General features: G+C 44.6%; 1 protein-coding gene across 3 annotated transcripts in view; it reads left to right on the forward strand.

The window, feature by feature from the left end:
* LOC311102765 (serine/threonine-protein phosphatase 4 regulatory subunit 1-like) overlaps positions 1-14,039 on the forward strand; it is a 33,251-nt gene extending 19,212 nt beyond the window's left edge. For all 3 annotated transcript variants that reach the window (XM_084144163.1, XM_084144165.1, XM_084144164.1), the window contains 8 exons: positions 287-447; positions 581-862; positions 3,082-3,243; positions 3,676-3,776; positions 4,371-4,491; positions 8,445-8,573; positions 9,190-9,331; positions 12,837-14,039. In XM_084144163.1, coding sequence (XP_084000289.1) covers positions 287-447; positions 581-862; positions 3,082-3,243; positions 3,676-3,776; positions 4,371-4,491; positions 8,445-8,573; positions 9,190-9,331; positions 12,837-13,000 — 1,262 coding nt within the window. In that variant the 3' untranslated portion in view covers positions 13,001-14,039. The remainder of the gene's footprint in view (positions 1-286; positions 448-580; positions 863-3,081; positions 3,244-3,675; positions 3,777-4,370; positions 4,492-8,444; positions 8,574-9,189; positions 9,332-12,836) is intronic.
* Positions 14,040-14,820: the final 781 nt, after the last annotated feature.

A 14,820-nucleotide genomic window follows, 5' to 3' on the forward strand; every position in this document is an offset into this window, starting at 1 on the left:
ATCGGCATACAAGTGCAGGTTACAATTTTTTACAGACAAGTTGATATTGTATCCAGGAAACCTGATTTACACAATACAATACAGCTGAGCTATCTGACACCCAGATAAAGGCCCACTGTTGTCTAATGAAGGATGTGTAAATACGGCATAGAAAACGCCTGTTTGACGAAGACACACACACACACACACAGTTTATACACACAAGATAATGACACACGGAGGAATCTAGCAATGTGGAACTCAACTCACCTGCTCATCCATGTCTCCTTTCCTCCTCTCCCTGCAGCACAAGTCGATGTCCTGACGGCTGCTCTGAGAGCCACCACCATAGACTCTCACCTAGAGGATGCCTTCCTGGAGCCCCGGGACAGCCAGGGTGTACACCACCACCACAACCCCTTTGGAGTGCACCAAATGCCCCTCATAGGAGACTACTCCGACATGGAGGTGAGGGGGAATGGGTGGTGAAGGCCTACCTTTTTTTGGGGTGGGGGATGATGTCACGCCTTTAGAGAAAAAGGTGCAGGGTTGTTGGGTTGTCATGTTTGACCGTAGTTACTCTTGGTGTGTATCTGTGTAGAGCCGAACCTCGACCCTGCAGATGAGCCACGGCGATGACTCTGAGCTGAGCGACAGCAGCTTCAGTCCAGAGGATGAGAAGAAATCCAAGCATCAGGATGTGATCCCCCAGGCCCTGCTGGACCAGTACCTGTCCATGACAGACCCTTCCAGAGCCCAGACGGTGGACATGGAGATCGCCAAGCACTGTGCCTACAGCCTGCCCGGTGTGGCCATGACCCTGGGCAGACAGAACTGGCACTGCCTCCGGGATACCTACGAGACCCTGGCCTCCGACATGCAGGTGGGTCTACACTCTATTTCTATATGCATCTCCCATACACACGCCCTCTGTCAATTCTACTGTACATGTTTTGGAGGGAAAGTGTTTGACCTTCCAAGGTGATGAACACATTCAGTAGAAAGCAATTTGTAAGTCGCTCTGGATAAGAGCGTCTGCTAAATTACGTAAATGTAAAGCAACGTGGAACTTTTTAGATCTAAATAGATTGTGTAGAACCTTGCCCACTTGTAGAGTTGGCTCTATTCACATCAGCTCTAATGGCAACGTTTCTACAGTATCTCAACGTTCCACAACGTTGCACCCTCCTCAACGTACCCCTGGTGTGGTTAGCATGTAGCCTAGCGGTGTGGTTAGCATGTAGCCTAGCAGTGTGGTTAGCATGCAGCCTAGAAGTGTGGTGCTCTGCGCTCTCTCTCACTGTGGTCTATTTCTTCCTCCGCCAGCTGGTTATTGTCGGGGGGTGCCTTGATAGAGACAGGGCCTAGACTGGAGCATGGGGCAGGTTTACTTTTATTTCTGCTCCTCCTCGAGCACCTTTTTTATTCATTTGTGTTTCTCCAAAGCCCAATGTGTGGTTATTTTTGTTTGTTTGTTGGGTTCCCAACTGCAGTCCTCAAAAATAAATTCCTGTCCCCTCACCATTCAGTCCTCAACCACAGAGTTTGCCTGTCTGCAAAGGAACACCTTTTGCCTCAGGCGCCACAGCCCAAAGGGCTTGTCACCTTTTACCTCAGGCGCCACAGCCCAAAGGGCTTGTCACCTTTTACCTCAGGCGCCACAGCCCAAAGGGCTTGTCACCTTTTACCTCAGGCGCCACAGCCCAAAGGGCTTGTCACCTTTAGGCTCTGGTCAGACTCAACCCCCAATCAGCTAGCTGGAGGCAGGAAGCATGAGGACTGGAGTTGACCTGCCCCCCATGTAAGGCCTGTGTATGCGTCTGCTACTGTGTCCCCCCCCCGGCAGCTCCCTGTGTCCCACACACACTCATACCAGGGTTTCCGTTAGGAAAATGTGGCGCTGGACATTTGACCGGCAGCATTTTAATTTACCGGACATTCAAGAAATTTACTGGACCCATATGCATTGGGTGCGTAACCCGATTAGGGCGTCCACCCATGGTGCTCAGAATTACAGAAATCACATTTAGACTATGGTCAATCATATTAACAGAACATGTCAAGGATGCAATGATGTGCAGTCCTTCTTACCTAATTCTGATGCGCACTTTGAAGACGTTAGAATAACTGTCCACATTTACTTTTCCTCAGCCAACAAGACGAGTAATGAACAACAAAATCACTAGCCTATGTCAATCTACTATCCCCCATAGTAGAAAAGTTGACCTATTCCATTGGTCAGCTTGTTGAGAAAGAAATAGCCCATTCCTAACAGACCCTGGGACAGTTGTGGGACGATAGATCCCAAATTCATACAACCAGTAGGCCTAGGCTACATAAATAATTAAAAACGTTAAAAAGCTATGAGTCTGATGCAACAGATCAGAACGTTTAGCTTAAATTGTTGATAATCTATTATTTATTCACGTTATAAGCGCAGCAATGCGCACAAGGCAGTATGCTATGCGCAAATGTTCGTTCTGTAATTCAATTAGCGGGAAAACACTTCAAAAGCGCAGCGGTTTCATGTGACAGATGAAAATATCCATTAGAAATGTAGAAAGAGGGGAGATCTAATATGCAACAGCTAGCATGGGTTGCTAATATTACTAGGATTGTGCCTTTAGCTACAGGATAATGAAAGAAAGTTGATAAAATTGCCTCCACGAATATGGTCTGATTTTGGCTAGGCTACTTAGAAGCAAGGTAAGACATGCCTCATGTAGTAAAACCATTCAGGTTTCATACAATGTAAGTATATGTTTTCAAAATGCATACTGCCTCTAGCTCATTGCAAAGTGGTGTGTGACGCGCTGATGAAGGTGGCCTTCCGTTGCTTATGCATTTACTGTAGCAGCAGCTCTCGTGCTGTCTGACCGATTTTCTGCTCAAAGGCTCTGTATCTGTGTGATAAATAAGATGCATAACGAATATACTGTACACGCGTCAATTTAATGTAACTAAATTATGCAAATTAACCTATAGACCGATAAGCATGACCAGTTTTATGGGCTAACGGAAACCCTGACTCATACACACCCTTTAACACCTCTGGGCCTGCCTGGGCTCTAATATCTCTCTCTGTCCCTCTCCCTCCCCCAGTGGAAGGTGCGTCGGACGCTGGCGTTCTCCATCCACGAACTGGCCCTGATCCTGGGGGACCAGCTGACAGCGGCCGACCTGGTGCCCATCTTCAACAGCTTCCTCAAGGACCTGGACGAGGTGCGGGTAGGGGTCCTCAAACACCTCTACGACTTCCTCAAGGTCAGCAAACGAGTATAAAGAGACTTGATAAAGAATTTATATTTCTCAAGAGTACCATCTCTTCTTAAATCTTTGTGTTATCATTAGAATGGATAGCTAGCCTGTCATTGCCCATCTGTTGTCCCTTTCACATCCCTGCTTTCTGTTTTATCAATTAGTTGACTGCAGCAGAAATGTTTCTACTGTTCCAAATGGCTCATATTTACAATAGTGCTGCAGTGTGCGATGATGGTATCCAAGGACACCTGCAGTGTCTTCTGTTATGCAGTGTAGAATTTCACTGTTCTGCTGTGTGGTGAAAGGGGATCAAATAACCTCTTTCACCTCCCCCCTTTCCTCAATCTTCTCTCCATTCATCCTCCAGCTCTCATATTCCTTCGCTTGCACTCTCTGTCCACACTCACCCTGTCCCCCCCCCCTCTCTCCCTCTAGCTGCTGCACCAGGAGACGCGGTGTAAATACCTGTACCAGCTCCAGGAGTTCCTGGTCACAGACAACAGCCGCAACTGGCGCTTCCGATCAGAGCTGGCAGAGTAGGTTACCCTGTCTACTCTGCTACCACACTTTATTAATCAATTGATTTCCCCTGTGAACTTAGTTGTCACACACACACCATTACCACCCAGACAAGTGGTGGTAGCCCTAGGTATTGTTTGCGCTCTCAGACCTACAGTAAATATGAGGAGTGTAAGTGGTGCGAATCCAGGCTCTGTCGTAGCCGGCCGCGACCGGGAGACCCATGGGGCGGCGCACAATTGGCCCAGCGTCGTCCAGGGTAGGGGAGGGAATGGCCGGCAGGGATGTAGCTCAGTTGGTAGAGCATGGCGTTTGCAACGCCAGGGTTGTGGGTTCGATTCCCACGGGGGGCCGGTATGAAAAATAAAAAATAATGTATGCACTAACTGTAAGTCGCTCTGGATAAGAGCGTCTGCTAAATGACGTAAATGTAAATGGTGCCATTGCCTTTACATTCCTTTACTGTGTGTGGGTGAGGGAGTTAAACATAGAGATAGCCTTTTAAAATATTTACTCTTTTGGTGACATTTGGTTCTATGGGTCAGGATAATCTCTCTTCTGAAAGCTGACCAGTGACTGACCATCCCCTCTGTGTGTGTGTGTGTTCTCAGACAGCTGGTGCTTCTACTGGAGTTGTACAGTGGTCAGGATGTATATGACTACCTTCGTCCCCTGTCCTTCAGCCTGTGTACGGACAGAGTGTCCTCTGTACGCTGGACCTCCTACAAACTGGTATGTCACCCAGACAGCCCCCTCCAACATCGGCTCAGCCCTGTTTTTCTGACTTTCTGTATCTTTTTCTGGCCTCAGCAGATTTTTGGACTTTTTTTCATGTTGGGCCATTATATCTGTGATGAATATTTTACGTCTCCCTACCAATTCCACGCATGAACATCTCATGTTTTGATCTCTTTTATACACTGAACAAAAATCTAAACGCAACATCGTGTTAGTCCCATGTTTCATGAGCTGAAATAAAAGATTCCAGAATTTTCCATATGCACAAAAAGCTTGTTTCTCTCAAAAGTTTGTGTACAAATTAGTTTACATCCCTGTTAGTGAGCATTTCTCCTTTGCCAATATAATCCATCCACCTGACAGGCGTGGCATATCAAGAAGCTGATGAAACAGCATGATAACACAACACAATGCCACAGATGTCTCAAATTGAGAGATCATGCAATTGGCATGGTGATTGCAGGAATTTCCACCAGAGCTGTTGCCAGAGGATTGAATGTTCATTTCTCTACCATAAGCCGCCTCCAACGTCGTTTTTGAGAATTTGGCAGTACGTCCAACCGGCCTCACAACCGCAGACCACGTGTAACCATGCCAGCTAAGGACCTCCACAGTGTGTATGTTTACAAAAAAAAATGTCTTTACTATTTTTGTACATTGTAGAATAATAGTGAAGACATCAAAACTATGAAATAACACATATGGAATCATGTAGTAACCAAAAAAGTGTTAAACAAATCAAAATGTATTTTACATTTGAGATTCTTCAAATAGCCACCCTTTACCTTGATGACAGCTTTGCACATTCTTGGCATTCTCTCAACCAGTTTCATGAGGTAGTCACCTTGAATGCATTTCAATTAAAAGGTGTGCCTTCTTAAAAGTTCATTTGTGGAATTTCTTTCCTTCTTAATGCGTTTGAGCCAATCAGTTGTGTTGTGACAAGGTAGGGGGGGTATACAGAAGATGGCCCTATTTGGTAAAAGACCAAGTCCATATTATGGCAAGAACATCTAAAATAAGCAAAGAGAAACAACAGTCCATCATTACTTTAAGACATGACGGTCATTCAATCATGAAAATGTGAAGAACTTTGAAAGTTTTCAAGTGCAGTTGCAAAAACCATCAAGCGCTATGATGAAACTGGCTCTCATGAGGACCGCCACAGGAAAGGAAGACCCAGAGTTACCTCTGCTGCAGAGGATAAGTTCATTAGAGTTACCAGCCCAAATAAATGCTTCACAGAGTTCAAGTCACAGACATAAACATCAACGGTTCAGAGGGGACTGTGTGAATCAAGCCTACATTGCTGCAAAGAAACCACTACTAAAGGACACCAATAATAAAAAGAGACCTGCTTGGGCCAAGAAACACGAGCAATGGACATTAGACCGGTGGAAATTTGTCCTTTGGTCTGATGAGTCCAAATGTTTGGTTCAAACCGCTGTGTCTTTGTGAGATGCGGTGTGGGTGAACGGATGATCTCCGCATGTGTATTTCCCACCGTAAAGCATGGAGGAGGAGGTGTTATGGTGCGTTGCTTGTGACACTGTCAGGGATTTATTTAGAATTCAAGGCACACTTAACCAGCATGGCTACCACAGCATTCTGCAGCAATACGCCATCCCATCTGGTTTGGGCTTAGTGGGACTATCATTTGTTTTTCAACATGACAATGACCCAACACACCTCCAGGCTGTGTAAGGGCTATTTTACCAAGAAGGAGAGTGATGGAGTGCTGCATCAGATGACCTGGCCTCCACAATCCCTCGACTTCAACCCAATTGAGATAGTTTGGGATGAATCGAACGGTGGAGTGAAGGAAAAGCAGCCAACAAGTGCTCAGCCTATGTGGGAACTCCTTCAAGACTGTTGGAAAAGCATTCCAGGTGAAGCTGGTTGAGAGAATACCAAGAGTGTGCAAAGCTGTCATCAAGGCAAAGGGTGGCTATTTGAAGAATCTCAAATGTAAAATATATTTTGATTTGTTTAACACTTTTTTGGCTAATACATTATTGCATATGTGTTATTTCATAGTTTTGATGTCTTCACTATTATTCTACAATGTAGAAAATAGTACAAATAAAGAAAAACCCTTGAATGAGTAGGTTTGTCCAAACTTTTGACTGGTACTGTATATACAGTTGAAGTCGGAAGTTTACATACACTTAGGTTGGAGTCATTAAAACTTGTTTTTCAACCACTCCACAAATTTCTTGTTAACAAACTATAGTTTTGGCAAGTCGGTTAGGACATCTACTTTGTGCATGACACAAGTAATTTTTCCAACAATTGTTTACAGACAGATTATTTCACTTATAATTCACTGTATCACAATTCCAGTGGGTCAGAAGTTTACATACACTAAGTTGACTGACTTTAAACAGCTTGGACAATTCCAGAAAATGATGTCATGGCTTTAGAAGCTTCTGATAGGCTAATTGACATCATTTGAGTCAATTGGAGGTGTACCTGTGGATGTATTTCAAGGCCTACCTTCAAACTCAGTGCCTCTTTGCTTGACATCATGGGAAAATCAAAAGAAATCAAAAAATTGTAGACCTCCACAAGTCTGGTTCATCCTTGGGAGCAATTTCCAAATGCCTGAAGGTACCACGTTCATCTGTACAAACAAAAGTACGCAAGTATAAACACCATGAGACCATGCAGCCGTCATACGGCTCAGGAAGGAGACGCGCTCTGTCTCCTAGAGATGAACGTACTTTGGTGCGAAAAGTGCAAATCAATCCCAGAACAACAGCAAAGGACCTTGTGAAGATGCTGGAGGAAACAGGTACAAAAGTATCTATATCCACAGTAAAACAAGTCCTATATCGGCATAACCCAAAAGGCAGCTCAGCAAGGAAGAAGCCACTGCTCCAAAACCGCCATAAAAAAGCCAGACTACGGTTTGCAACTGCACATGGGGACAAAGATCGTACTTTTTGGAGAAATGTCCTCTGGTCTGATGAAACAAAAGTAGAACTGTTTGGCCATAATGACCATCGTTATGTTTGGAGGAAAAAGGGGGTGCTTGCAAGCCGAAGAACACAATCCCAACCGTGAAGCACGGGGGTGGCAGCATCATGCTGTGGGGGTGCTTTGCTGCAGGAGGGTCTGGTGCACTTCACAAAAGGAAGAGGAAGGAAAATTATGTGGATATATTGAAGCAACATCTCAAGATATCAGTCAGGAAGTTAAAGCTTGGTCGCAAATGGATCTTCCAAATAGACAATGACCCCAAGCATACTTCCAAAGTTGTGGCAAAATGGCTTAACGACAATAAAGTCAAGGTATTGGAGTGGCCATCACAAAGCCCTGACCTCAATCCAATAGTAAATTTGTGGGCAGAACTGAAAATGCGTGTGCGAGCAAGGAGGCCTACAAACCTGACTCAGTTAAACCAGCTCTGTCAGGAGGAATGGGCCAAAATTCACCCAACTTATTGTGGGAAGCTTGTGGAAGGCTACCTAAAACGTTTGACCCAAGTTAAACAATTTAAAGGCAATGCTACCAAATACTAATTGAGTGTATGTAAATTTCTGACCCACTGGGAATGTGATGAAAGAAATAAAAGCTGAAATCATTCTCTCTACTATTATTCTGACATTTCACATTCTTCAAATAAAGTGGTGATCCTAACTGACCTAAGACAGGGAATTTTTACTAGGATTAAATGTCAGGAATTGTGAAGAACTGAGTTTAAATGTATTTGGCTAAGGTGTATGTAAACTTCCGACTTAAACTGTACATATATATTAACACACACACACACACACACACACACATATAACTTTAGTCATTCAGCAGACGCTCCTATCCAGAGCGACTTAGTGCATTCATCTTAAGATTGCTCGGTGGGACAACTACGTATCACAGTCATAGCTAGTACATTTTTCCTCAAAGTAGCTATCAGCAAAGTCGGTATTCCTTTTGTGTGTTGTCAGGTGAGTGAGATCATCAGGAAGGTGGCGTCGTGCCAGGTGCTGTTGGCAGACTTCCTGAGTGAGCTGGTGGAGAAGTTCTGCCACTCCCACAAGTGGTCGGGACGACAGGCCTTCACCTTCGTCTGTCAGGTGAGGACAGCTTCTCTTCATGTTCATCATTATTGTTCTCGTCATCTCAAACACAAAAATAATAATCCATTAACCACATTAAAACACTACTTCTACTAGTGGTCTATTTTTTGTAAAAATCCTATCAAATGAGTTTTTGCCTGTGTTTATTTCACATAAAGTAAGATTGCTGGGATATCTGCCAAGATTTAATTACGATTTTTAATTAAGGTCAGTTTTATTGAAGAGCCTTTAGTTTCCATCCTACAATATTACACAGTGAGTGGAGTGGCTATGGTAGCTAAGAGGACACTGTTTCCATTCTCTGTCCCACAATGTTTCTTGTGTGGGAGGACCATGAGATTATGATGACTCTTAAGTGTGTGAGACAGAGAGGTCAAATGTGTTAACTTGTGTGCATGCACACTTGCGCTTTCTTTTGTTCAGTCTCATGTATGCTCATACACTCCCTCATGTATGCTCATACACTCCCTCATGCATGCTCACACACATGGTCACATGCTCCCTGAATGTCTCAAACAAACACACACACACACACACACTTACCTTCCGCCTCTCTTGCTCTCAACACACACAAACACACACTCTGACCATCCTCCTTTTCTGTCTCTGTCAGCTGGTAATTGAGGATGACTGTGTGTCGTTGGAGCAGTTCTCGGAGCACCTGCTGGCCCCTCTGTTACAGCTGGCCTCCGACCCCGTGGCCAACGTCAGGGTGCTGCTGGCCAAGACTATCCGCCAGAGCCTGATGGAGAGAGGTACATGCAGACACACACCGGCATGTTGAGCTGACCAATTCCATAGTTAGTACAAGGACAACAAGCACTTATGGCTTATTTTGTTATATTGTGTAATACATTTTTTTATCAAAATATTTGTTTTACACTCGTCGCTCACAAATCAAACTTTATTTAGAGTACATTTCTTATAGGGGATGTATTTCAAATTGCTTAACAAATACAATTATAAAAGGTGAGAAAGATGAACAATACTTTTCCTAAATGGGACAAATTTTAAATGGATTAACATTGGACCTGAGAGACTAATGCATTTAAGTTATTAAAAATAAATAAGATACTTTTGGTAATGTAGTGTATGTGGACACCTGCTTGTCGAACATCTCATTCCAAAATCATGGGCATTAATATGGAGTTGGTTCCCCCTTTGCTGCTATAACATCCTCCACTCTTCTGAGAAGTCTTTCCACTAGATGTTGGAACATTGCTGCGGGGACTTGCTTCCATTCAACCACGGGCATTAGTGAGGTCGGGCAATGCGGTTGGGCGATTAGGACTGGCTCGCAGTCGGCCTTCCAATTCATCCCAAAGGTGTTTGATGGGGTTGAGATCAGGGTTCTGTGCAGGCCAGTCAAGTTCTTCCACACCAATCTCGACAAACCATTTCTGTATGGACCTCGCTTTGTGCACGGTGGCATTGTCATGCTGAAACAGGAAAGGGACTTCCCCAAACTGTTGCCACAAAGTTGGGAGCACAGAATCATCTAGAATGTTATTGTATGCTGTAGCGTTAAGATTTCGCTTCACTGGAACTAAGGGACCTAGCCCTAACCATGAAAAACAGCCCCAGACCATTATTCCTCCTCCACAAAACTTTACAGTTGGCACTATGCATTGGGGCAGGTAGCGTTCTCCTGGCATCCGCCAAACCCAGATTCATCAGTCGGACTGCCAGATGGTGAAGTGTGATTTATCACTCCAGAGAACGCGTTTCCGCTGCTCCAGAGTCCAATGGCGGCAAGCTTTACACCACTCCAGCCGATGCTTGGCATTGCGCATGTTGATCTTAGGCTTGTGTGCAGCTGCTCGGCCATGGAAACCCATTTCATGAAGCTCCAGACTAACAGTTATTGTGCTGACGTAGCTTCCAGAGGCAGTTTGTAACTCTGTAGTGAGTGTTGCAACCAAAGACAGACGATTTGTACGTGATACGCGCTTCAGTACTTGGTGGTCCCGTTCTGTGAGATTGTGTGGCGTACCACTTCGCGGCTGAGCCGTTGTTGCTCCTAAACGTTTCCACTTCACAATAACAGCACTTACAGTTGACTGGGGCAGCTCTAGCAGGGCAGATATTTGGTGAAGTCACTTGTTGGAAAGGTCGCATCCTATGACGGTGCCATGTTGAAAGTCACTGAGCTCTTCAGTAAATGCCATTCTACTGCCAATGTTTGTCTATGGAGATTGCATGGCTGTGTGCTCGATTTTATACACCTGTCAGCAACGGGTGTGGCTGAAATAGCCTAATCCACCAATTTGAAGGGGTGTCCACATACTTTTGTATATAGAGTGGGATAAAATAGACTAAAACCACCTTATGTGAGGGGAAAAAAGTATTTGATCCCCTGCTGATTTTATGTTTGCCCACTGACAAAGACATGATCAGTCTAAATTGAATGGTAGGTTTATTTGAACAGTGAGAGACAGAATAACAACAAAAAAATCCAGAAAAACGCATGTCAAAATTTTTATAAATTGATTTGCATTTTAATGAGGGAAATAAGTATTTGACCCCTCTGCAAAACATGACTTAGTACTTGGTGGCAAAACCCCTGTTGGCAATCAGAGGTCAGACGTTTCTTGTAGTTGGCCACCAGATTTGCACACATCTCAGGAGGGATTTTGTCCCACTCCTCTTTGCAGATCTTCTCCAAGTCATTAAGGTTTCGAGGCTGATGTTTGGCAACTCGAACCTTCAGCTCCCTCCACAGATTTTCTATGGGATTAAGGTCTGGAGACTGGCTAGGCCACTCCAGGACCTTAATGTGCTTCTTCTTGAGCCACTCCTTTGTTGCCTTGGCCGTGTGTTTTGGGTCATTGTCATGCTGGAGTACCCATCCACGACCCATTTTCAATGCCCTGGCTGAGGGAAGGAGGTTCTCACCCAAGATTTGACGGTACATGGCCCCGTCCATCGTCTCTTTGACGCGGTGAAGTTGTCCTGTCCCCTTAGCAGAAAAACACCTCAAAGCATAATGTTTCCACCTACATGTTTGACAGTGGGGATGGTGTTCTTGGGGTCATAGGCAGCATTCCTCCTCCAAACACGGCGAGTTGAGTTGATGCCAAAGAGCTCCATTTTGGTCTCATCTGACCACAACACTTTCACCCAGTTCTCCTCTGAATCATTCAGATGTTCATTGGCAAACTTCAGACGGGCCTGTATATGTGCTTTCTTGAGCAGGGGGACCTTGCGGGCGCTGCAGGATTTCAGTCCTTCACGGCGTAGTGTGTTACCAATTGTTTTCTTGGTGACTATGGTCCCAGCTGCCTTGAGATCATTGACAAGATCCTCCCGTGTAGTTCTGGGCTGATTCCAGCCTTGTGTAGGTCTACAATCTTGTCCCTGACATCCTTGGAGAGCTCTTTGGTCTTGGCCATGGTGGAGAGTTTGGAATCTGATTGCTTCTGTGGACAGGTGTCTTTTATACAGGTAACAAGCTGAGATTAGGAGCACTCCCTTTAAGAGTGTGCTCCTAATCTCAGCTCGTTACCTGTATAAAAGACACCTGGGAGCCAGAAATCTTTCTGATTGATAGGGGGTCAAATACTTATTTCCCTCATTAAAATGCAAATCAATTTATAACATTTTTGACATGCGTTTTTCTGGATTTTTTTGTTGTTATTCTGTCTCTCACTGTTCAAATAAACCTACCATTAAAATTATAGACTGATCATTTCTTTGTCAGTGGGCAAACGTACAAAATCAGCAGGGGATCAAATAAAATTTTCCCTCACTGTAAAAGCACAGCTAAAAAGGTGTCTTAAGATCTTTCTTAAAAATGTCTACAGTTTGAGGCCCTCAAAAAGCATAGTATTAGATAAAGCTAAAATAAACATACGATAAAGCTGAAGATGATGATATGCTATTTAGCAGACACTTTTATCCAAAGCAACATAGTCATGCGTGCATACATTTTACGTATGGGTGGTCCCGGGAATTGAAACCACTACCCTAGCGTTAGAAGTGCCATGCTCTACCAACTGAGCTACAAAGGACCACTGGTATTATAGATGATTCTATGTTGATCCCAAATGCACAATAAGATTTTCTCAACTCAGATCTGTCTGATTGCTGTAGCCCAGGAATAATATTTTATTTTACAAGCCACTTTATTAATCCCCAATGAGGAAACACGACAAAGACTGCTTAAATCTGTAGTGTTACAACATGCTTATGTTCTTCCAGATATCGGCAGCTGAACCCTCATCACATCTGTCCGCCATGTTCTTCTGTCCTCCCCTGCAGAGTACTTCCTGCATTCTGCCAACTTCCACCAGGAGGCGCTGGAGCAGACCCTGGTGGCTCTGCAGATGGACCTGGACAAGGACGTCAAGTACTTTGCCAGCGTGCATCCTGGGAGTACACGCATCAGTGAGGACGCCATGAGCACCACCTCCTCGACCTACTGAGCCCAGAGCACTCCCACCCCTCCCTCTAAACACACACACTCCTCCATCTGCTCTACTGAACACAAGCCAGGTAGGGGGCCGAGGGCTTGAGGTAGCCCTCTTCTACGGGCACTTAGACTTCCATACATACACAACCACAAGTGGAAGACCTGCGCAACAACACAACTCGCCCAATGCAGTGCATCACAACTCGACTCACTACAACAGATTTTATTTTGTGGTTTAATTATATATTTTTTGCCACAGAAGCCTTAAGTGTCTTCCTTAAACGCAAAAAATACTTGAATGTCTGGAGTGGATTCGGTGAACAACACAACGAATGAAAAAAACGCACAGGAAACTGACCTATAAGGACCATTTCTCCCCCTCGGTTTCTCTCTCGATAGAATCCTCCCCAGACTTAGCGGAAAAGCCAGTATCTCACAAGCTTTATGGAAGCACGTAACAGGACGACTCTATCGAACTCAAAACGTTTAAACAAAATTTCTGTAATTGCTTTTCTCCTTTTTTGATACTGTATAAATTACTTATGCTGCATATTTAAAAAATAATCTGTACTATCGCAGCCTGGCAGTGGGGAGCTGTCGGTGGGAAAGGCACGGTTTGGGATACAGGGCTCCCGCCTCCATTGTTTTAACTCTAGTGCAGCACATTGTTGTACCCATAGACAGAGGGCCACCCCCTGGCATGCAGGGGGGGTCCTGTTGTCAATGAAAAATAACTTGTATTTTTTATTAATATTATGGCTGTTTGCAGCGTTTAAGGAAGCAGAGAGATATCCAATTGTAAAAGGTCAGCACACACTCACTTGAAACGGGGTATTTTAACCTGAGAATAAAATACTGCGACCCCATACCCCACCCCTTCCATTCTCCTTTTTTGCTTGGCCCGTCCCCCTTCCCTTCCTTATACCCTATCTGTACATATCTCTAGCAACCTTTTTCCATTTTGATCAAAGATCATGAATAGAATTGTGATACAATTTTGTTCTGTTTTACCTTTCTCAACATTAAATGAAATGAAATAAAAAGCAGGCACTAAAACTTGTAGGCGTTTTGGTTTGTGTGTAGAGGGGAGGGAGTGAAGGAGGGATGGGGACTGAGGGAGTGAAGGAGGGATGGGGACTGAGGGAGTGAAGGAGGGATGGGGACTGAGGGAGTGAAGGAGGGATGGGGACTGAAGGAGGGATGGGGACTGAGGGAGTGAAGGAGGGATGGGGAGTGAAGGAGGGATGGGGACTGAGGGAGGGAGTGAAGGAGGGATGGGGACTGAGGGAGTGAAGGAGGGATGGGGACTGGGGGAGGGAGTGAAGGAGGGATGGGGACTGAGGCTCTGGAACAGATCTCTCAGGACTTAAAGGGAATTTCACTCAAACGATCTTTTAGTATTTGTTTCATTAGTCCACTGTTGATACAGTCCCAACATGTTTTGCATGTCAGCAGTCACGATATTGGACTTTTAAGAAGAAAAATGCATCATTGTGATGTGGCTAGAGATACTTTTCTTCTTAAAAGTCTATTATCTTGACAACTTGACTTCTAACATGCAAAACATGTTGGGAGTCTATCAACAGTGGACTAATGGAAAAAAAATGCCAAAAGATCATTTGAGTGAAATTTCCCTTTTTAAGGCCAAAGAGGATTTTTGTATACAACAGGTGCCATGCCTTGGCTGGGATTCAATCAGATGGTGGATTATAGGCAATGTTCCCGCGTTCGCGGAGATCCCGTTTACGGTAAATGCTGCATATGTCAGCTCAATCGGAAATTGCCTTTAAAAGCTACAATGCCTATAACCCGCAATTGGATTGAATCCCGGCC

The sequence above is a fragment of the Coregonus lavaretus genome, assembly GCF_964263955.1.
Source record: "Coregonus lavaretus genome assembly, chromosome: 2".
NCBI lineage: Eukaryota > Metazoa > Chordata > Actinopteri > Salmoniformes > Salmonidae > Coregonus > Coregonus lavaretus.